Source organism: Passer montanus, unplaced genomic scaffold, assembly GCF_014805655.1.
Source record: "Passer montanus isolate IOZ18808 unplaced genomic scaffold, ASM1480565v1 scaffold10, whole genome shotgun sequence".
NCBI classification, from domain to species: Eukaryota; Metazoa; Chordata; class Aves; order Passeriformes; family Passeridae; genus Passer; species Passer montanus.
This window is the reverse complement of record NW_024356505.1, coordinates 13,589,855-13,610,888: the sequence shown is the minus strand read 5'-3', so window position 1 is coordinate 13,610,888 and position 21,034 is coordinate 13,589,855. Positions and strand designations below refer to the sequence as shown.

Here is a 21,034-nt window from a genome sequence, read left to right as displayed (position 1 = left end):
AATTACCTAGGTTAAAAATAACTTTCCCTTTCCTTTTAGTCAACTTGAACTCTCTTTGATCTGGTGTTAAGCACAGCCACAGAGGTAATTGTGTATCCTTAACTGTGAGAACATAAAACTGGCATAGGGGCACAATGTAAATCATGTAAAAATTGTGCAAGTGTGTGTAAAATTCTTAAGCCAACTCAGACACAATGGTTATTGGGGGATAACAAATGGCATGGGGGCGGGGGGGGGAAGCCCCTGATGTCTTCTCTGTTTATGCTGCTCATCATAATTTTCCATCTTGTGCAATGAATGGAAAAACTGCAGTTGTAGCTTCTCCCCCAACATGGCTCTCTATTAAAGAAATTTTTTTTTTTCTTGACCTTCTGGCTGATACTTCATTCATGTAAGAGTAATTAATTACTTTATTATGAACAGAGTGCACTTGCTCGGCTTCTTTAACAGGTTCTTTTCCTCTTAGATTACCTTAGATGGTCGGGACATTCGGACCCTTAATACAAAGTGGCTACGAGAGAACATTGGCATTGTGAGCCAAGAGCCTGTTTTGTTTGCAACCACAATAGCTGAGAACATTCGCTATGGCAGAGAGGACATTTCTGATGCTGAAATTGAGCAAGCAGCTAAGGAAGCCAATGCTTTTGACTTTATATCTAGACTGCCTGATGTAAGTTCATGAACTTATTTTGAGAGTAAGAACGAAAGGTCCATTTAGGTTGGTGTCCTGTTTCTGAGAGGCAGAGCATGGGAGTCGAAGTCATATCGAGCTTCTCAAAATATACTTATTGCCTCCAGCAGCTTTCAGTTTAGAAAGTTTTTCAACTAGATATTGTGCCTTTTGTTGCTCTCAAAGGACTTGTCCTGGAGTCTGGGAAAAAATGTCAGTGCCTTAACTCAGGAGAAAGGAAGCTTCCCAGCTGTATTGCCATCCCTACCCATCTCATGAGGCATAGAAGAGTTGGCTTCTGAAAAGAATGACCAAAAATCCAAAGCCCTTTGTCAGGAGATGTCTGTACATTGACAGGAAATAGAGGGGGGAGTGGGTGGAGGTAAATAAATATGCCCTGAAGTAAATAAGTATGTCCTTTAAGCAACTACAAGGCTCTTCCTCTGCCTGAGATTCACAGCTTTAAGCCCTCTCTTAGATGCCTTACTCCTTTCAGGATGGGGGTGAGAAGCAAGGTCAAGCATTCTAAACACATCCTTATAAATGGATAATATGTCCTTGTCTCTACTCCTGAAGTTAAATGTGGGAAAAGTGCCCACCTGGGATTTGATTTCAAATCCTTTTACTGCTTTAGAGAGCTTGGCCCCATCTCTCAAGCATGTGCCATTTTAAGTATGTCAATCTGTTCCAAGGTTCCTTCTTCTCAGGAAGAGTGATTTGTTTCATATTTACTCTTAAATAGCTATGTAATAAACTACAGTGGACTTTGAGACTTGTGACTTTGCAGTAAGTGATATGGTCAGTAGGAACCAAACCATGGCCCCAAGGGGGAGTGCCTCAGATTCAAAGGAGGCACACTGTTGGTGCGTCCCTATAATGCCAACCCTTTTGAAAAGGTAAGCAATCCTCAGAAAATATAGAGATCCTTTTTACAGGTTTGCCTTGACAAATCCCAGGGTTTGGAGCACTGAGTGAGCAATAAAGACCTTTAAAGAACCATAAATTCAAAGTTAGGCAGGCACAACATGTAGGAGGGTTTGGCTAAGGGCCAGCTGGATGGACATCCTTCCATGTTTGCTTTTCTTGTGCTCAAGTCAGCTGGAAGAAGCTACATCTTCTAGAAGATGAGTGCTTAGGGTTGCACTGAAAAGTGAGGATTTGAGATGTCTCACAACTTCTGTTTTTTTCTCTCCTTTATCAGAAATTTAACACCATGGTGGGTGAAAGAGGGGCTCAGCTGAGTGGAGGACAGAAGCAACGAATAGCAATTGCTCGTGCCCTAGCAAGAAATCCCAAGATTCTTCTTCTGGATGAAGCTACGTCTGCATTAGATACCCAGAGTGAATCCATAGTGCAAGCAGCTCTTGATAAGGTAGGACTCACTGAAGATAGCAGCTGCCATGAAAAAGTGCAACGAGCACTTAAGAAAACTTAATGTACAATTTTCAGTGCAGCCTTCCATCAGAATCAAGAGCATTGGAAAATAAAATTTGGATGGATGCTCAATTTCAGCATTTTAACAGGGAGTTTGAACCATCAAAAATTTATTTGAAAATCTGGTTTAATATTTTAGGGGTTTTGGTTTTGCATTATTAATAATTATGAAAACACTTACTGATGTGGAACTGTAACTTAGGTCTCCTGCACTCCCTTTCTTAAACCATAATTGTTCATTTGCTGGTAAAACATTGATTGCATCTTATCAAGGCAAGGTATGAGGATGGAATGGCCTTTTTCAGGTAGATTACTAGAAAAGTATATGTCATTAATATCCCTAGTATTAGTTCTTTATTGAATGGTTGCTTTATAATTTTAGGCTCCTGAAATTTAGCCATTTTCATTCTTTTCCTGCTTTTAGCAGCACCACAGCTCTAGGCTGGGTGCTGCTGCAGAGCAGAGTTGTCAGATCTTGTACCCATTTCTCTGATCTGCACATGATACCTTCCTCACAGCCCACCTTCATCAGAAGTTCCCATCAGCATACAATAGAACCCATAGTCTTTGATTGATAAATAACTTTATGGTTTGGCTGGAATGTTTTTTCTTTTGTATAATATTTTTAAGGTATTTTTTAAATGTAGTGAAAAACCTGCCTTTCATTTCAGTAGCTATGCAGAGAGATATGAATTACCAGTATGACTCAAGGGAATTATAGAATTTGTCATCTTCACTTGCTAGTCAGTTTAAATCTGAGGTAAAGTGCAGCTCTTTGTTATAGTCATGTCATTCCACTGATATTAGTATTGAGGTAACATGTAGATGCAAAAATAATATTAATATAATCTTTCTTCTGTGTTTCTTTTTTTTTAATTTTGTAATAAAGTACTTAGCTTTTCCAAAAGCTTTTTCTTCATTTAGTGCATTAGAGAGGGAGGTCATTCAACTAAGTGGACTCTTTCTCATCCCTCTTCATGGTCTCAGAACACACCAAAATGAGCCCTGAATCATAACTTACTCATATTTTCACAGCATTTTGATGTCCATCAGTGTAGTCCCCTAATGAGATTTCCAAATTTCATTTCAACATCTCTGAGTGGAAAAAATGGTGCTATTATTGTTCATTATTTTTACAGCTGAGTAGCAGAGATGCTAACCCCATGAACGCTCACTGTTTCAAGGCATTCATGTGCAGCTCCTTGTAGCCAGATGTTTTTAGATAACTTTGCACCCTGTAAAAAATTTTGCTAGTTCTGATCACAACTCCCAGCTGCAGTGGTGAAGGCTTTGTGTGTTAGGCCAGAGGCATAAAAACCACAATGTGGCAGACTTCCTGGGAGTGACTTGCATCATGTCCAAAAGAATGGCAGGTGTAGGGGAAAGAATTCAAATTTCCATGGAAGCAGTCCTCTACTGCAGATGGTCTCACCTTCTTCATGCCCCTGTTCCTGTGCCCATATGTTGTACAACTTTTGTAGCAAGAAACTTCCAGCAGGTTCCAGGTTCACAGAACACACTTGTTGCATGAGGTTCCCTTGGATCTCTCCTCCTGCTAAGCTGCCATCTGCTCCAGGCATCAGGGCAGAGGGAAGCCAGCCTCTCCAGCAGTCACAAGGTGACTTGTGTTCATTTGCTGCATGAGAGCTGTGTGTGCCACTGGTTTGGGTGAGGGTGCTGGAACTTGTAACCTGCTGACTGAGAATTCAGCAGCTCTTCCTGCCAAATCCCAGTAGGATTATTGTCAAATAAGTTTGTTTCAGAAGGGAGTGGCTCAAACCCATTTTTGATGCAAGTTTGCTCCTCTATGCTTTCCTGCTAAGTCTTGTCAGAAATCATGCTGATGTACTTCCAAAAATTTGCAGGGACAGTATATAAAGAAAATATCTGCTCTTTATATATTTACTAGCCTAGCTTTGTTTTCAGAAAGATCTAACTATTCTGATGACATTTCCCCATCATGCTTACATGCACATGGAAACACTTTGTGAGAAGCTTTAGCTCAAACAGTTCAAATATTATAAAAGTCAAATAATAAATAAACTTTAATTATGGTCTTTAATACTTGTTATCAGTCTAAAAGATTAATGTGGCTTTCTCTATCTAAATTAGTCAAATGTAACTGTCCTTGGACTGCTAAACAAGGACACAAAGACAGAAAAAAATAACAATCTTGGTTTTTAAAAGAAAGAAAAGTATTTTTAAAGTTTTGGTTTATTATATATTACAGGTGACTAAAATAACTATATTTCTGTGCTATTTTCTTACACATCTTAACTGTAACTGGGTTTTGTGTGTTTCTGTAAGGCTCGGGCTGGACGTACCACCATTGTGATTGCTCACAGACTGTCTACCATCAGGACTGCTGACACTATTGCTGGATTTGAGAAAGGTGTCGTGGTTGAACAAGGGACACACAGTGAACTGATGCTGCAGAAAGGAGTCTACTATTCCCTTGTAATGCAGCAGGTAAGGGAAAATTTATTTGTTTGCTTTCTCCATTTCACAAAGTTGTCAAATGATTGGTGGAGCTATTTTTTCTGTAGTTCCTGCATGTTATCCAGCTGGCAGCTACTCAGTTATTCTAGTCTGGGCACAGACACAGGCTTGGAATTCTTGTGGGTTTTACCCATAAGCATTTCATATTTACACAATCCAATATGACAAAAACATAAGTGAGTTTAAGGTATGGCATAACCATAGAGGTGTTAGATTCCAGGTGGATTCCATAGATGGCTTGAAAGGAAATGAGGGGGACAAAATCAAATAGTCTACTGCTCTGCAATTGCAGACTGAAATATATGTGGCCTATAGACAACTACAGTTACACAATTGAAACAGCAGCGTTCAGGAGAAAAAAAAAGTCATTCTTTCTAGTCAAAATGACTGTAAATGTATATCTTGAATTCTCACTAGGGTTGTACCAGTGATGTCCAAGATGATAGCACATCAGAAGATAGTGAAAGCACAGGAGCTGAGGAATATGAGGAAAACATAAATCCTATGGAAGAGCCCACTCTTCAGAATCATTTTGAAACCTCTGTGATACCAGGGAAAGGCAGCATACAAAGAAGATCCAGCCGATATAAGAGCAAGAGGAGTTCATCTAAAAACCCCTTTGGAAAAAAGAAGAAACAAAAGGAGGTGGAGGTTGGTGTTAGAACTCCAGTTTAGAATCTTTTCAATCATTTATAAGATGTAAGCATAAACAAAAACCATGTAACTTTGAATGCTTTTAGATAGCTGTCTTTTATGCAACCTTTACTCAGGTGCTATTGCAGTCAGTACTCACCAGACTGAGGACAATTTGTCTTAACAAAGATATTAATTTTAATGCTTCTGAGTTAATGTGGAACAGGAAAAAAATTGCTATTGATCTGTCACATTGTTTTATACAATTTAGAATTATTTCAGTGGTATAGATATTTTAATTCTATCTAATTGAAGATATTTATGAGATTTCATTTGCAAGATTCTTCACTCCCTGGTACTTACTGTTGCAGATATTGCTGGATATTATAATCCCTGGAGTGTGCATACTCAAATTGGAGGCACTTTGGGTATCATACTACGCTTATGTCAAGCAAAAAAAACAGGAATCAAACCCCTGACACTTTGAAGAGCATTTCCATTAGAAGAGCCATTATACTTTCTGGCTTAGCATATGCTTCTGTTTTGCAGGGTTTATACACATAAAACAACTTGCTTGACTTGATGTATGTCACACATCAATAAAAGACACGTAGGAAATTTGGGGTTAAGAAAAGTCATTTTGTTTCATCAATGTTGAATAAAACTTGCACAGAACATGAAAAAGAGCAGATTTCTAGTGCATTCTGGAACAGACTTGGGATGAGCAGCTCAAAAGAAACTTGATTTTGTTTTCTATTTTGTAGTACTTTTTTCATGAAATATATCGGAAGAGTGGTTTGGTATATTAAGGTTGCTTGAGTTTTTTGTTTAGTTTTTGGGGTTTTTTTGCCTGATTTCAAGACCTTTCAAGTGAAGAACTAAAATATAAATTCTGAAGTAAAACCATTAATTCTTCTAAGTCTCTGGAAGTCAGGATCTCATCTGTAATAAATATTTTAAATAATTATGAAATCCTTGGTATGATTTTATCAGTAGATTTTCCTCCTCTCTAAAATACATCTTCAAGGTAATTAATATTTCAAATAGCAAGAACTAGCTGGACCCATTCCCATTATCATATAAAATGTCATGTAATTTTTCAGAAGATACTTTTTAGCTGTATATTAATACTGCTTAAGACCTTAGAGGAAGTAGTGGGTGTTCATGCTCAAGAATACGATATTCATCACATTCAGAAAAAAATGAAGTCAAACATCCGGCAATTGTAATTAATTCAGAAAAAATCAGCCCACTTTTATAGTTGAGACTTAGCCACCCTCATTCAGCATCTAAAACACAGGATGAAATAACCAGGAACCAAGAGCAACTTGCTTATGATCCTGACTAATATTTTGCCTCATTTCTGATTGTTTTCATTATTTACTTTCCCAGAAATATCCCTTTGGAGGCATAGGCACTTAAATAAAGTGGTAAAGCAAGACAGAACGTTTTTTGTTCCTTGAAAGCACAAACAGGCTAACTGACTCTAACATATGCCTCGTTCCTGGCTTTGGTAATGATTCATTTGATATAGTTTGCCAAAGAGAAAATTGACCTCTCTACCCAATTGTTCTCTTGCCAGCCCACTGGCATTTAGTTGAACTGGAGGGGTCTCTTCTGTCCTCTGAACTGTGAAACGTTCAGTTCTTTATAGCGATTGAAATGTTAGTTGCCATTCATGATGACCAGTCCTTTCTGACTTTCAGTGAACTGTCCTGGCCCCTCTCTCCTCATGACTTAGCCTTTTGTTAAGTTTTTTGCCTACAAATTTTTACAGTGCAGATGATGTTCCAGGACATGAAACAGCAAAGCAGCAAATCTCCAGCATATTTGCTTGATCTGAGTGCACAGAGAGGGCTTTCAGCATTTTACCAAGAAAATTCACTGCTCAAGGCCTAGTGAACACCCACTGTCTGGAGAATTTTATGTTCTGCAACTTTTCAAGGAAAACTGACAACTTTTTTTTGTGTAGGAAGAAAATCTCCCTGCTGTGCCTTACTTAAAAATCCTGGCTCTGAACAAACCTGAGTGGTTCTATGTACTGCTGGGAGTGATTGCTGCTGCTGTCATAGGTGCAGTCCATCCTGCATTTGCTGTTATATTTGGAAAAATCATTGGGGTAAGTTTTTCGATTGTGGTTTTTTTGGGTTTTTTTTGTTGGGGTTTTGGGTTTTTTTCGGTTGGTAGTTGTTTTTTGGTTTTTTTGTGAGTTTTGTTTCTTTAGGGGTATATGGAGGGATGATTTTTGGGTTTTTGTTTTGTTTGGGTGGGGGGTTATTTTGCAGCTGGAAGTTGCAGTCCTGCAACTCCTGCAACCACTCATTTCTTTCCATGTAAGTCTCTGAGTGGGATTAACTCATATAAATACATCCATTGAAAAATGTTGAAGGGACTCTCTAGAAGCAGAGGATAGTGGAACTGCATCTGACTAGTAGAGGAAAGAAGGAACATTGATGGATCTGGGAGAACAAATTAGTGCGACGTAGGTTAAATGGAAAGTTGGAATATCTGCTGGGTCCTCAACAGAAAGTTGACTGCAGACTGATTTTAGGATCCAGGATACTTGCTAAAAGAAATTAAAGTAGACAGACAAGCTTCTTGAAGTGAAGGCTGGCTTATGTAATGGATGCTTCTCTATGTACTCATTTTTGTGGGTTTTCTTCTTTTCATAGGCTTTTCAAGAAAGAGATCCAGAAAAAAGGAGTAAAAACACTGTGCTGCTTTCTTTAATATTTCTTGTACTTGGAGTGATTATCTTAGCAGCATACATTATCCAAGTAAGTGTCACTACACTGAAATCTTAAAAGCTCTGACCTCTCCAGCAGGCTGCAGGTGTAACTCGTATCAGCACAATCTGAGATGTAAAAAAACAATCAGAGCTTACAAAAATATGCACAAGTGCCAGGGTCTTCCTGAGATACATAGGTTTAATGTTTACCTAAAGGCATAGGTCTATATTTGTTCTTGGTTTAAATAATCCACTGAAGGATATGTTAATTCAACATGATTGAAATCAAAGTTGAGGGTCTGGCCTTAAAAGTCAAAGTCAGTACTGATATTTCTCACTGACTAGTCTATAAGGTCTTGCCAAAGTAAGTATAAAGCAGACTCACTCTTTCCATTGCAGACAGTGCTTTCCATACCATAGAATAAATTCCATAATTTCCTGTGCTCTTAAAGCTTGCAGAAAGCACCGCGTGCTCTCTGATGTCCACATCATAAAAATCCATTGGTATGACTGCTGTGAGTGAATGTTTCTGGTCACAGTCAGGGTAGGGAAGCCAATCACTAGACAGGTCGGTTTATCTTGTAGTGCTGCTGTCTGTGTGTGTAAGATTGACCAGAAAAATTCAATCTCCCTTTGTTTGGGTGGTTGTGATACAAGTATGTAATATATAGATGTCTACTTTGCTATGTTGCTTCCTTTCTGTGAGAAAATAAAGTTTCGGGTTCAGGAATGTGAATGATGCTTTTCCCAGGACATATGTATTCACAGGGGCTTGTAGGTGTAATGGCTTTTGTTGAGCTTCTTGGTGTGATTGCTTTTGTTGTGCAGATTTATAAACAGAGTTACAGCAACAGATGAGAAAATGTGACTGTTTTTTCTCCCCCAGGGATTCATGTTTGGGAAGTCTGGGGAAACCCTAACTATGCGACTGCGCTCTTTGTCCTTCAGAGCATTGCTTCAGCAGGTATGAATTAGGTAGTTAGGATATCGAGAGAGAAATGGGTGTGGACAAGAACCTGTGTGTTCACAGAAACATCTGAAAGGTACCAGAAGACAGTAAATTGGTGATTGGAAGAAAAAAGGAAAGAATCATTGTCTTTGCAAATAAGAAAGCTTCCTTTCTTTTCTGTATGTACAAATCCTTGTGGGTCCCTTCTGACTCAGGATATTCTATGATTCTGTAGCTGATGGGATAGGTAGCTTGTAAGAGAATAGTTAGCCTCTTCAGGACAAAGGAATGTCTAAATAAATGGGGGCTATAATAAAAGTTTCTAAATAGGCATGCTTAGGAAAACATCACAGCTAAGAACACTTTGATTACAAACAATTAGATGTCCACCAAAGAATTTTTTAAACTTTTTCTTTTTGTTTACCTGGAAATGTTGACTACACAGAGAGAATATTCAGTTAGACATCCTGTTTTGTACTTTCATGTAATTTTTTGGAAGAAAAATCATTATCTTTTCTTGCAGGAGATTGGATGGTATGATGACCAGAAAAATGCTGTTGGTGTTCTGCTAACTCGTCTTGCTACAGATGCTTCCCAAGTTAAAGGCGTATGTTGATTCTTTTATGTGTATTTTTCAAATATCTTTTTCCTTACAAATATTAATTGCAATTGGCAAGGAACTCCAATATTATTTCAGAAAACAAAGTTGGAAGTCTACCCCACAGACTAGTAGATGCCTTTACATAGCATGCTACAGACACATTGGAAATGGTTTCTCAGCTGATAATTTACAACTATCAAAATTCTAACAGATGTTCATATACCTTTCACATACCTCCCTGCAAGTCTTTAAACTAAATATATAATAACTGTAGACCATTTCACCATGGAAAGTGAAATCTGCATGCATGCTGGGACCACAGTCACTGAACCCTAGGTTTTTACACCATGTTAGGGGTATCACTTGAATACTATGAAGAGGTTGCATCTGCAGAGGATACAAACCCTTACTCATCCCAGTCAAGAGAATTCTTCTTCCCATTGCCACAAAACGTGCTTCACAAACAGTAAGAAATAGAACAGCACAATTAAAAAGCACCAATGGCCAAGGAAGGGAACTACTCAAGAAGCGGGTATAAAGAGGTGGTCACTGGACACTGGTGAGAAAATATGGCAAATTCTGCACAGTTCCTTCACTTTTTCACTTCATTTGTAGAACCTGACAATCTGCCAAACATTTCTGTTTCTTTCTGTCTCTTTGTGGGGAAAAGCAAATCACTGCAGAACTTGTGGGGAAAGGTTTACTAGTGTATTTTTTTCCCCTTCATATTTCTACATCACTAATCCTTTAATTTTTACATTTTTTAGTCTCCATAGGTTTTTGTTTCTCTCCAGCTCTCCTTCATTGCAGGCTTGCAGGAATGAAATAGTCTTTGACAAAATTTAGTCATCTTCATATTTTAAAGTTTTTTGCTTCAGTGGCAATGAAGTCTATCACCTTGTCAGGGCAGTAAAAAGGAGGGGTGCACACAGTTCCCTAACTATGAAAAACAGCTAAGGCATGAATGGATCTCCTGAGCTATTGTGATGTCTGGAGTACCAAACATCCGTAAGTCAGTACCATGCCTCATGCTGCACTAGAAATTTCCAAATCCATCTTTATGTGCAACCCTAGAACATATGGCAACAATTCACCTTGGCATTGGCTTAAGTATTAATATTGTAAATTTATTGAACAAGAAAAGTCTTTTCAGGGCAGGAAACCCTTTGGCAAAAGAAAGAAGAATATTTGCTTCCCACCCAAGAGTTTTTGTTTTTACCATCATGCCAAGGTCTGGAAGATGAACTATTTCCACAGGACTATTTGCAGAAGTTCTTTCTGCAGATTAGAGCCCACCCGAATGTTGCATGCTAATCAACTCTCATTTTAAAAAGTTTTTGGTGAAAAGGTTATACAGGCTGGGAGGAGGTGAAAATTCTTCAGTCAGAGTTAGTCTTTCCTACTCATTATCCCACTGAGATAAAACATTTCTGGAGAGTGGCCAAAGTCAGAGTCCTTTTCTCTAAGAACAAAGCCTCAAGTGCAGCAATGTAAGAAGCTGAGGAATAATATTTTTCACCACTGTTAGTGTGGAGGGTCTCAGTGGTTGGCTGCTGTTAGAACCAAGCCACTCTTGCCTATTGCTGGACATCAAACTGCCAGCTTGCCCTACTGTCACAGTGGTCACAATTTTCTCTACCTTAGGTAGATTGTAAAGTTCCAGATACCTTTCATTAAATAACTGCCACGATCAACCCTCTAGACTACATTAACACCTCTTAAAGGCCTGAATGCTGGCAGGTGTGAGGAATCTCTAGGAATGGTTACAGAAGCTGATGCACAATGCCCACATGTGTAATTGCACGCGGTTTCATTTTCCAGCCAAACCTTTGGCCTTTGTTACAGCAATTTGAAATTGTAATTTAAGCAACAAAAATTAAAAATCTAATTACATATATTTGGGGGGTTTCTGGGGTTTTCTTAGGCAACTGGAAGCCGACTTGCACTGATGACTATGACTGTCTTTACCCTTGTGACTGCCATCATTATTGCATTTGCATATGGCTGGCGGCTAACTTTGCTTATCCTGGCCTGCATTCCTTTTATTGTTGGTGCAAATGCTGTGAGTGCCAGCTCTATGTCTGGTCATGCTGCAGAAGATCAAAAAGCTTTGGAGGAGGCTGGAAGAGTAAGTTCTTCATTTTTAACTACAGAGTTCTGTGTGAGATCACTTTTAAGGACAACATTGTAGTTATATTATTACTGACTCAATTGTCCAAGATAAATGAAGGGTTTTGAGAGGAATATTTATATATTTTCAAGAAAAGCAAAACGTTGATAACACAAACCATCTGCAAATTAAAATATAAAAATGCATTTGAAAGCCTCCATAGTGGATTTCTGGCCAGTGGCAGCTGCAGCAGAAGCAGCCCCAGCATTGGTGCCTAGGGTGAGCAATGTGGCTCTGCACTGGTCTTTTGCAGCCAGAAATGTTGCAACATTGATAACTTTCTATTCTGTCATAAAGGCAAGCCATTAATGTGCTCAAGAGTTTCAGGGTACTGCTTTCACTCACCTGATAGGGCTCTTCCAGGAGACAGAAGTAGTCCATGCAAAAGAGCAAGCTGTGTCCAGATTACTCATGCTTGTTCCCATTTTATTAAATTTGGTTTCATTCATGAGGGCCACAACCCATGGGTTAGGGAAGACACTGCTGATGAATAATTTCATTGCTTAGGACTTTTCTTCACCTTCATCCCCACTCTTAAACAATCACATTCTGATATAAAATGAATGCTAGAGAAGAAATTAAGTATTCAGAAGATATCTTGCAGACTGCAATTGTAAGAGATTACCTCTTATTTGTTTCATCTCTTTGTTTAGATTTCAACAGAATCCGTTGAAAACATAAGAACTGTAGCTTCACTGACCAAGGAAGAAGCATTTTATGAAAGATATGTTGCTTGTTTGAATGACACATATAGGTGGGTTTTTTTTTCTTTACAGTGCACTGTAGTCTTTCAGATTTACTGTAAATACATTTCTTGGAACCTAGCCAATACCCAAAAGACCAGGAAGAATATAAATAACTGTTCAGATAGCTTTGGAATTTGTATAGTCTCTATATTTTAATATACCTTCTCCACTGTAGAGTGGGAAAAAAAAACATTTGCAGGATTTGTCTTTTATTATGCAAAGACTTTAGAAACTGCATTCTCAGCATATGCATTAGAGAATATTGTGTATGTCTACAATATAGGATATATGTTCACTCCATGCCAGTGTATTGCACTGGTGCTACTTAACTTAGGAATTGACCTGACAGTTCCACCCTTTATAACATAAACCAGTTTTATTCCCCTCATATGACTTTGAAACCTTGAAAAGAACTTCATATATTTGCCTTGTTTGATCCACAACATCCTACTGGCTTTTCTCTGCTGAAATGCATTTCAATCACTATGGTTGCCAGATGTTTCTACCTCCATTTTATTTAAATAAAATAGCCCAAAATCTAAATTGGTTCTAATGTAAAAGAAGGAATTGAAAATTATGCATTGCACAATCTGTCCTCAGCCAAAATAGTATTAAAATTCAATGTCTGGTGAACTGCTAAGAGCCCAGATTTGGGCAGGATGCTTGCTTGGACTGTCACAGCTCAAACCAGAAAGGAGATTTCCTCTTCCTCAGAGAGCATCCTAAACAATGAGGACAGAGAGTTCACCAGATTCTTATTTGGTGTGTGTTCAATTAGCTACACAAAATGAAACCCTTCCAGAGGAATAGATTGAGAAATAGTGGCATAGTCTGAATTCTAGTGGGGATACCCAGCAATGTGTCCATGCTCAGCTCAAATGGGATGAGCTGGTGGAAGCCTGCAGGCACCTCTCAGGCCAGGCTGAAGCCTGCTTGTTTTCATAATAAAATGGGTCATATGGGGTAGTTATTAACTTATTTCCTTTTAACTAACTGCTCTGGTGACCTGCCCTGCTATATAAAAGCAAAGGAAGGGGATTCAATTTAAGATAACTGAGGATCAAGGTTTTCATTGCTTTCTGTCCTAAGGGTGGTTCTATGTCCTGAAGCCAGGGGCTCCTAGGGTCTGGCAGGGATTGTTTGAGTGTGTGTGTTGTGGGCTGATTTGTTGTGGTTTTGGGAGTGAGCTGAATTGCTTGAACATTTTATTCTGAAATCTGGCTGTCCCCCAGCCAGTATCTGTTGTTTCTCTTTTACAAGTAGTTTATGGAAAGTCTCTTTGTTTATCAGAAAATCTATGAGAAAAGCCCCTTTCTATGGATTTACCTACGGAATAGCTCAATGTTCAGAGTACTTTATTAATGCAGCAGTCTTCAGATTTGGAGCATGGCTCATTGCTAATGGTCTGACCAACTTTGAAAATGTATTTATGTGAGTATACATTATAAAACATAAAAAAAATCAAAATTAGTACACAGTGTAGTGACTTCAATGCATGCAAATTATTTTATCAAATTACAGAGGCAATGGGGCATGGGAATCTAGGAATTCAGTCTGGTTGGTAGTTTTCTTTGGGCTTAAGGGCTGTTTTGGGGAAAGGTGCACCTTTGGGCAGTGAAACAGCAAAAGTGAGCAGCAAGCTCAGCGCATCTACTCTGGAGAAGCCTTTAACCTTTGATGTCCCTTCCAGGCTGCAGAGGGTGTTAAAAAGAAAAATTATATACTTCTGTCCAACTATAAAGTAGCCATGGGAGCAAGCTGAACTTCCTAGTACTGGATGACATCTTGGAGTGTGAGGAGCTCCAGAAATATCATAACCTAAAATACTAAAAAACTTTATGCTGAAGATGTGTTTTACACAGTAGGAAAAGAATGCATTGTTCTACCTGGAATGAATCACACTTTGTCCTTTGCTTTTTAGAGTCTTCTCTTCTGTCATATTTGCAGCTATGAATGTTGGTCAGTCTTCTTCCATGGCACCAGACTATGGCAAAGCTCGAATGTCAGCTCAAAGAATCTTTCAGCTTTTGGACAGAAAACCTCTAATTGACAGTTACAGTGAACAAGGTGAAAAATTGGTAAGGGTTGTGAACAAGGTGAAAAATTAGTGTCATTTTGTATGGGATCTTGGTGGGGTATTGGAGATCTGCTTCTTTGGGGGTTTGGGTGTATTTTTTTTTGGAAGGAGTGTTCTTTTTTCCACAGGAAAAATGTTGTAACAAACTAAATTAGTAATTATTGTCAGCAATTGTATTCAGAGGTGCCTGTTTCTTAGGGTGTCACAAAAGGATGCTGAATTAGGATGACTTAACTGTGACCTGAAGGGAGCCTACGGGAAAGATGGAGATGCTCTTGTTACAAGAGCATGGAGTGATGGGACAAGGGGGAATGGCTTAAAACTGAAAGAGAGTAGACTCATATGAGATACTAGAAAAAAATTCTTTCTGTGAAGATGAATGAGTAGCCCAGAGAAGTTGTGGCTATCCCATCCCTGGAGATTTTCAAGGCCAGGCTGGATGGATCTCTGAGAAATTTGGTCCACTGAAAGGTGTCCCTGCCCATGGCAGAGGGGTTGGAACTAGATGTTCTTCAAGGCCCCATCTAATCCAAACCATTTTGTGTTTCTGTCAAAAGACAGACACTATATAAATAGTGGTACTGACTTATTTAGGGACCATATTATTTCTGGGTTTCAGACAAAAATGAATGGCTTTTAAGGTAGTTTTTTCTCTAAATTATTAAAAAAAATACTACTTCATTCTACTGACTCACAGTGTAAATGGCTTCAGGAAAACACTGATAATGTCACTTCTAATAAAAGGTTTGTTGTCTTTGTTTATGGGAGATATAAAATACTAATGCATTTTTCTAATTATTATGTAAATAAGAGAGATTAGTTCCTTTACAGACAGGCACTTTGCCGAAAGCCATCCCATTCCATCTGTGGCAACTTTTACAGTTAATAATGTGCTCTTGTGAAGGCAAAACAAGCTTAATGAATAATTTAGTTTGCTCTAAAGTTGGGGTAGGAAAGACAACAAGCAAAAAACAATAAAAAGTAAAATCAGAAAACACTCAAAAATTCCCCAGTGAGCCTTGCTTCTAAACCAAAATTGTCATTAAGGAGCCTGACCTCAGCACTTGTCAAATTTCTGCATGTAATGCTTTCAATTTACATGCTCTGGAAGGATTACAGTGGCAGATCCAGATTCATCTAAATTTAAAATTAACTTCCCAGGTAGGTTTAGGTGGTAGCTCCTACTCAGGAAGCCATAATCCAGTTTTCTATAACTTAAAGCTTATATACAGGATTTTCAGCCTTTGAAGTTCTGAGCATGCTTGCATATTTTCTTGAACCGGGGTTCTCTGACACAGACATTGAAAGACTTGGCAGAAGGTCTCCAGTAAAATAAAACTTAAGTGAAAACATTTTTAGTGTAGACTGGCCTTAACTGCCAGTGGTGCTTATGACTTAGCAAAGCAAATGTTTGAGCCCATCAAATTAGGTTATTACCTGCTGTGAGAGCATTGCATTAGCGGTGCTGCTGGCATGTGATGGGGGCTGGGTCATACCCCAAAGAACAGGACAGCCTTGGCATGTTGCCCCTTTCCTCCTCTTGTGCTTAAATATCAACTGCCTAGGATGTCTAATTAACTATCACTGCTTTTTTAAACACAGCTTGTCCTTCGTGCTTGTGAATGGCCTACTGAAGATTTTAGCTCTGCTATCTTAATCTCTGATTTTGACCTTGTGTTACATTTGTTCAAATTGTGCTACCTGCAGGGTAAGATCAGGAAAGCAAATGATACAGTTTATATTACAAATAGAAACATCTCAATTAAATTTGTTAGAAATGAAAAATCTGGATATTTTCTACTTTTCTTAAGAGGGTGGTTGGGCACGGGAGCAGACTCTCCAGGGAAGTTGTCACAGTGCCAACCTGACAGAGTTCAAGAAGTGTTTGGACAGTGTTCTCAGGCACATGGTGTGATTCTTGGGAATGGTGCTGTGCGGGAGTGGGACTCTGATCCTGGGGAGTCCCTTCCACCTCAGCTTATTCTGTGTTTCTGTGATACTCTTTTCAAAGATGAACTGAAAAATAGAAACAAGAGATGCAGAAAACTTCTCAGAAGGATGTAGTGGCTTACAGATCATCCTATAACTAGTGATGCTATGCTCAGTCCAATATGTCATTTAAAAGAATTTCAAAAACACTTTTGAAAACATCTTCCCAAACTTTCTTGGATCTCTCACTTTAATAACCAAGTCTCAACAAGAGTTGTTACAGCTAAGGCTAATAAAAGTTAATATGAGCATGTGAACTCTCTACTGCTTTTCAGAACCATTTTGAAGGCAACATTGAATTCAGAAATGTCCATTTTGTATATCCAACAAGGCCAGAAGTTCAGGTTTTGCAAGGACTCAATGTGAAAGTTAAAAAAGGACAGACTCTGGCATTAGTAGGAAGCAGCGGCTGTGGCAAAAGCACATCCATTCAGCTCTTGGAGAGATTTTATGACCCTGTGGAAGGACAAGTGGTAAGAACAGACTTCTATGGCTATTAATAATAATTAGATCTACAGAACTCTTTATCTGCCAAGATTTCAGAGGCTTTTGACAAGTCTGGCAGTCCCTCTGTTGAGATGCTTTTTAGAGGTGTGAGTTGGAGGCTGTGCCCCCAGTGGATCTGTAGACAATCCCCCAAACCCCTGTCAGTGCCTGCCCTGTGCCTTTGCCCACATGTACCAGCAGTGGCATCCATGCTGGCACAGTGTGCATCCTCGGATCACAGATCCTGCCTGGGAAAGGAACGACCAGGTCTGACTGCATTTCCTCCCCAAGGCTCCTCACACCCTGGACAGGAGCACAACACTAATGTATCTTGCTTGTCAGTGTGTAAGTGTTCTTGCTGATGTGAACTAACACATCAGCTTCAGATAACTCAAATGTAATCTCATGTAGATGTTATTGTATCACCATCAGGAGGTCCCAATGGGCTTTTTGTTGCAATCCTTGTTAATGGACATAAAAAGTGGAAAGAAACCTCCTTTGGACGTTGTAAGATTGAAAGGCCTGTGGCTGAGAATATTTATTGTTGTTTTCAGCTTCTTAAGGGGCAGGCTTTCCTATGAGCTTCCAGATGCTTCCTGTGGTCAGTAGGGCTGGAAGGACCTTAAGAACCCCCCTGTTAATGGGTATAAAAAGTGGAAAAAACCTCCTCTGGAGGTTGTAAGATTGAAAGGCCTATGGCTAAAAATATTTATTGTTGTGTTCAGCTTCTTAAGGAGTAGGCTTTCCCATGAGCTTCCAGATGCTTCCTGTGGTCAGTAGGGCTGGAAGGACCTTAAGAACCTGTTACCTGAATGTTTTCTGCTTGCTAGCAAATGGAAGCAAAGCTACACAAAATTAAAAACCAATGCAGGAAAATATTTTGTATATTCTGCTGGTTCTTTTCCATTTAGCATGCAAAAAATTCTGCTTGATTGCATCTGGTAAAATAACACATAAAGGGCTTCTCTTAGAATTCCCATTTCCTGTTTACAGCAGATATGTGTGAATGAGCTCAGCAGCCAGCTTGGCATCATGTTTCTGTTGCTTTTTCTAGCTAGCAGATGGATTTGATACCAAATCTCTACATTTACAATGGCTGAGGTCCAGGCTGGGCCTGGTGTCACAGGAGCCCATTTTGTTTGACTGCAGCATTGCTGAAAACATCCAATATGGAGACAACAGTAGGGTGGTTAGTCAGGAGGAAATTGAAGAAGCAGCTAAAGCAGCAAATATTCATGCCTTCATTGAAAAACTGCCAGAGGTGAGAGACAGTGATGTTCTCTTCACAGTGAGTTCATATATTTGGAATGACATAGAGATATCAAGGTAGGGCACACTTTTATTCCCCTTAATATAATAGTCTTTATGTTTTGAATTGTGAGTGTGTTTCAAACTTAAAATCCTTTTTAGTTTGTTCAAAAAAAAGCCAATGTTTTCATTATTACAATGGTAGACAACCCAGAATATTTGGGGGATGAAGGGGAGGTGGGGAGAGGGGAATGAGAGGATGGTCAATGTAGAAATAAGTGCTCATAATAATTTTTTATATCTTTTTCCTTTGACAGTAGAAGCTCTTCAAGTTACTCTGATGAATATATATTTTTTTTTAAAATAGTAAAAGAAAGCAGTCTATTTCTAATCGAAAGGATGTGCATAGGGAGTGTTTCTTAATATACAAAGGGGCAGTAAATCAAAAGTGAATGGCATGGTATTTGACCTTCATGCCTGACAAGAATTTGGTTCTAACAAGAAAAATGCTTTGATAGCTTGTTTTCGCTGTAGCTCTGGGTACCTAAAACTGATGCAAAAATGCTGAGAAATATTTTGTTTTCATTACTACTAATAATGTTTGAGATTCTTAATTCACAAGCAACGTAACTTCAAATTCTTTGTGCATATATCAGTAAGAATTAAATTCTTTGTTAATCTTATGGTCATACGCTCTTTGGATGCCTCACTGCTGGTACCATTCAAGATCTATTCCAGCCTTTGAGGGAGTAAATTTTCAGACTGGGTATGAATATGTGTGGTTGTATATATAACTGCTTGTTAGGGATGGATACCTAACTGTCTTGTTAGAGATGTTTGTAAAGCCTTAGCTTTCTTAAAACCTCTTGCGCTATTCTTTCTTTCGAGATTAAATTTATAGTCAAATTTTACTTTTCCAATCTTCCTTCTCTAATAGTATTCACTGGTGATCTTTTTTTATTTTTTAACATCCAGAAATATAATACACGGGTGGGTGAGAAAGGGACACAACTTTCTGGAGGTCAAAAACAAAGAATAGCAATTGCCCGTGCTCTGGTTCGTAATCCTGCTGTTCTGCTTCTGGATGAAGCTACCTCTGCTCTTGACACGGAAAGTGAAAAGGTGAATAATGATTATGATGTGAAATACTTATGCCTATGTACATGGCTAGTTGCTTTCTGTAGAATAAATTAAAGCAAACATGCTACAAATGCTCAACTGTGAAACAAGTTAGGTGTATCACAGTAGCTTTTCCACCTGAAAGGTTTGAATTGAACTATACTATAAAGATGTTTATATTTACTGAATAAAAAGTAGAAAAAACCTGAAACTTTAAGTATAAAACTCCACATTGATCTGATACTCCTTAATTACCTTCCTATCAAATGTATTTGATGGTAAATACTGAATTTGTGCTCTGACCCAAGCTGGAAGCCCAAGAACCCACTTCTCCATGTCTCACATTTGTTTGATCAGGCTCACTGACCTCAGTGGGAAATTCTGTTGAGTAAAGGTGTCCTGTGTGCACTGACATGTATATCTGTGGAGCATGTATTCGGGTGATAACAGAGGAGAAATCAAAGGTAGTTCCTGGGACAAGGGAAGCCTTTTCAGGTGCTAACAGTATTGTCGTGTTCTCTGTAAACAGATTGTGCAGAAAGCTCTGGATAACGCCCGGCAAGGTCGGACCTGCATCGTCATTGCTCATCGTCTGTCCACGGTGCAGACAGCCGACATCATCGTGGTGATCCAGAACGGCAGGGTGGTCGAGCAGGGCACCCACAGCCAGCTGCTGGCCAAGGAAGGACACTACTATGCCCTTGTAAATGCACAAGTCTCTAATTAGCATTACTTGCTGAGTTGTTGGGGATTTTTATTTTGTTTTGGTTTTTTGAGGGAAGACATTAAAATCTCTGCAGAGGATTACTGTGGCTGTGTTTGTGCTGACCGAGCAGGAGCTGTGTTGCAGCCTGGCTGCTGCATCCAGTGTAGCCCTCGGCCCACACATCCATGGGGATGAGCAGTGCATGCCCAGTGCTGGGTCACAGAAGGTGCACAGAGGAGTCCTAGGGACTGAATGTTGAGCAGTTTGGTGTGTCACATGCTCTGGAGGGTGTCAGACCTGGTGTAGTCTCACCCACAGCTCAGGTGGGTACCCTGCTCTCCCTGTCCCCCCAAACCCTGGCTCACAGCAGCTGCCATAGACCAAGGTGATAACAGAGCATGACAGCAGTTAAGCATCATGGACAAACAACAACCTTGTGATTGCTGTTCGGGTTTCTTCACCAGCCAGATGAAGTCATTAAATCTTCTTTAGTTAAAGATAATTATCAATTTTTACAGAAGACTGAGAGTCCCAAAAAGAAAAAAATTAAAGTTAAAGAGAAGGATGTTGATGCATGGGTTTGGTTTTTCTCCCTACTTTATGCCACATTTCTTATATTACTGTGCTTCACACATTTCTTGGACATTCAATACTCAAATTCAGACAGTAATTATAATAGTTACAACCTTTCAATATCAAAATAAACTGCATAAAAGATACCATCGTTTTGTTTATTGTTTTTCAAATGCTGACCTAACATAGTTTAGTCATTCCTTGTATCTATCAAGATAATTTCAAAAGTTTTGGGGGGAGCTAGGATGGCATCTATTGGAGTGGATTCCTGTCAGCCACGTAAACAGCCTTTCTTTAAAATAAAAAAAAAGGGAAATTATTCTCAATATAAGTTCCTTTCTTTTTAATAGGCACAGTACTTAGGGTGATGGTTTAGTAGTGGACCTGATAGTGTTAGGTTAACATT

At 39.0% G+C, this 21,034-nt stretch overlaps 1 protein-coding gene across 13 annotated transcripts in view; it reads left to right on the top strand.

Annotated features, from left to right (window-relative positions):
* The window catches only part of ABCB5 (ATP binding cassette subfamily B member 5), a 35,250-nt gene extending 14,475 nt beyond the window's left edge, over positions 1-20,775 (top strand). For 7 of the 13 annotated variants that reach the window (XM_039708953.1, XM_039708936.1, XM_039708944.1 and 4 more), the window contains 16 exons: positions 467-670; positions 1,872-2,042; positions 4,412-4,573; positions 5,021-5,254; positions 7,209-7,355; positions 7,909-8,013; positions 8,851-8,928; positions 9,437-9,520; positions 11,439-11,642; positions 12,338-12,438; positions 13,721-13,861; positions 14,352-14,508; positions 16,772-16,969; positions 18,037-18,243; positions 19,206-19,352; positions 19,879-20,775. In XM_039708953.1, the coding sequence (XP_039564887.1) occupies positions 467-670; positions 1,872-2,042; positions 4,412-4,573; positions 5,021-5,254; positions 7,209-7,355; positions 7,909-8,013; positions 8,851-8,928; positions 9,437-9,520; positions 11,439-11,642; positions 12,338-12,438; positions 13,721-13,861; positions 14,352-14,508; positions 16,772-16,969; positions 18,037-18,243; positions 19,206-19,352; positions 19,879-20,076 (2,538 nt within the window). In that variant the 3' untranslated portion in view covers positions 20,077-20,775. Of the gene's footprint in view, positions 1-466; positions 671-1,871; positions 2,043-4,411; positions 4,574-5,020; positions 5,255-7,208; positions 7,356-7,908; positions 8,014-8,850; positions 8,929-9,436; positions 9,521-11,438; positions 11,643-12,337; positions 12,439-13,720; positions 13,862-14,351; positions 14,509-16,771; positions 16,970-18,036; positions 18,244-19,205; positions 19,353-19,878 lie in introns of those variants that run through there. The other 6 variants (XM_039708907.1, XM_039708926.1, XM_039708890.1 and 3 more) reach the window with 2 other exon arrangements.
* The last annotated feature ends 259 nt before the right edge of the window (positions 20,776-21,034 follow it).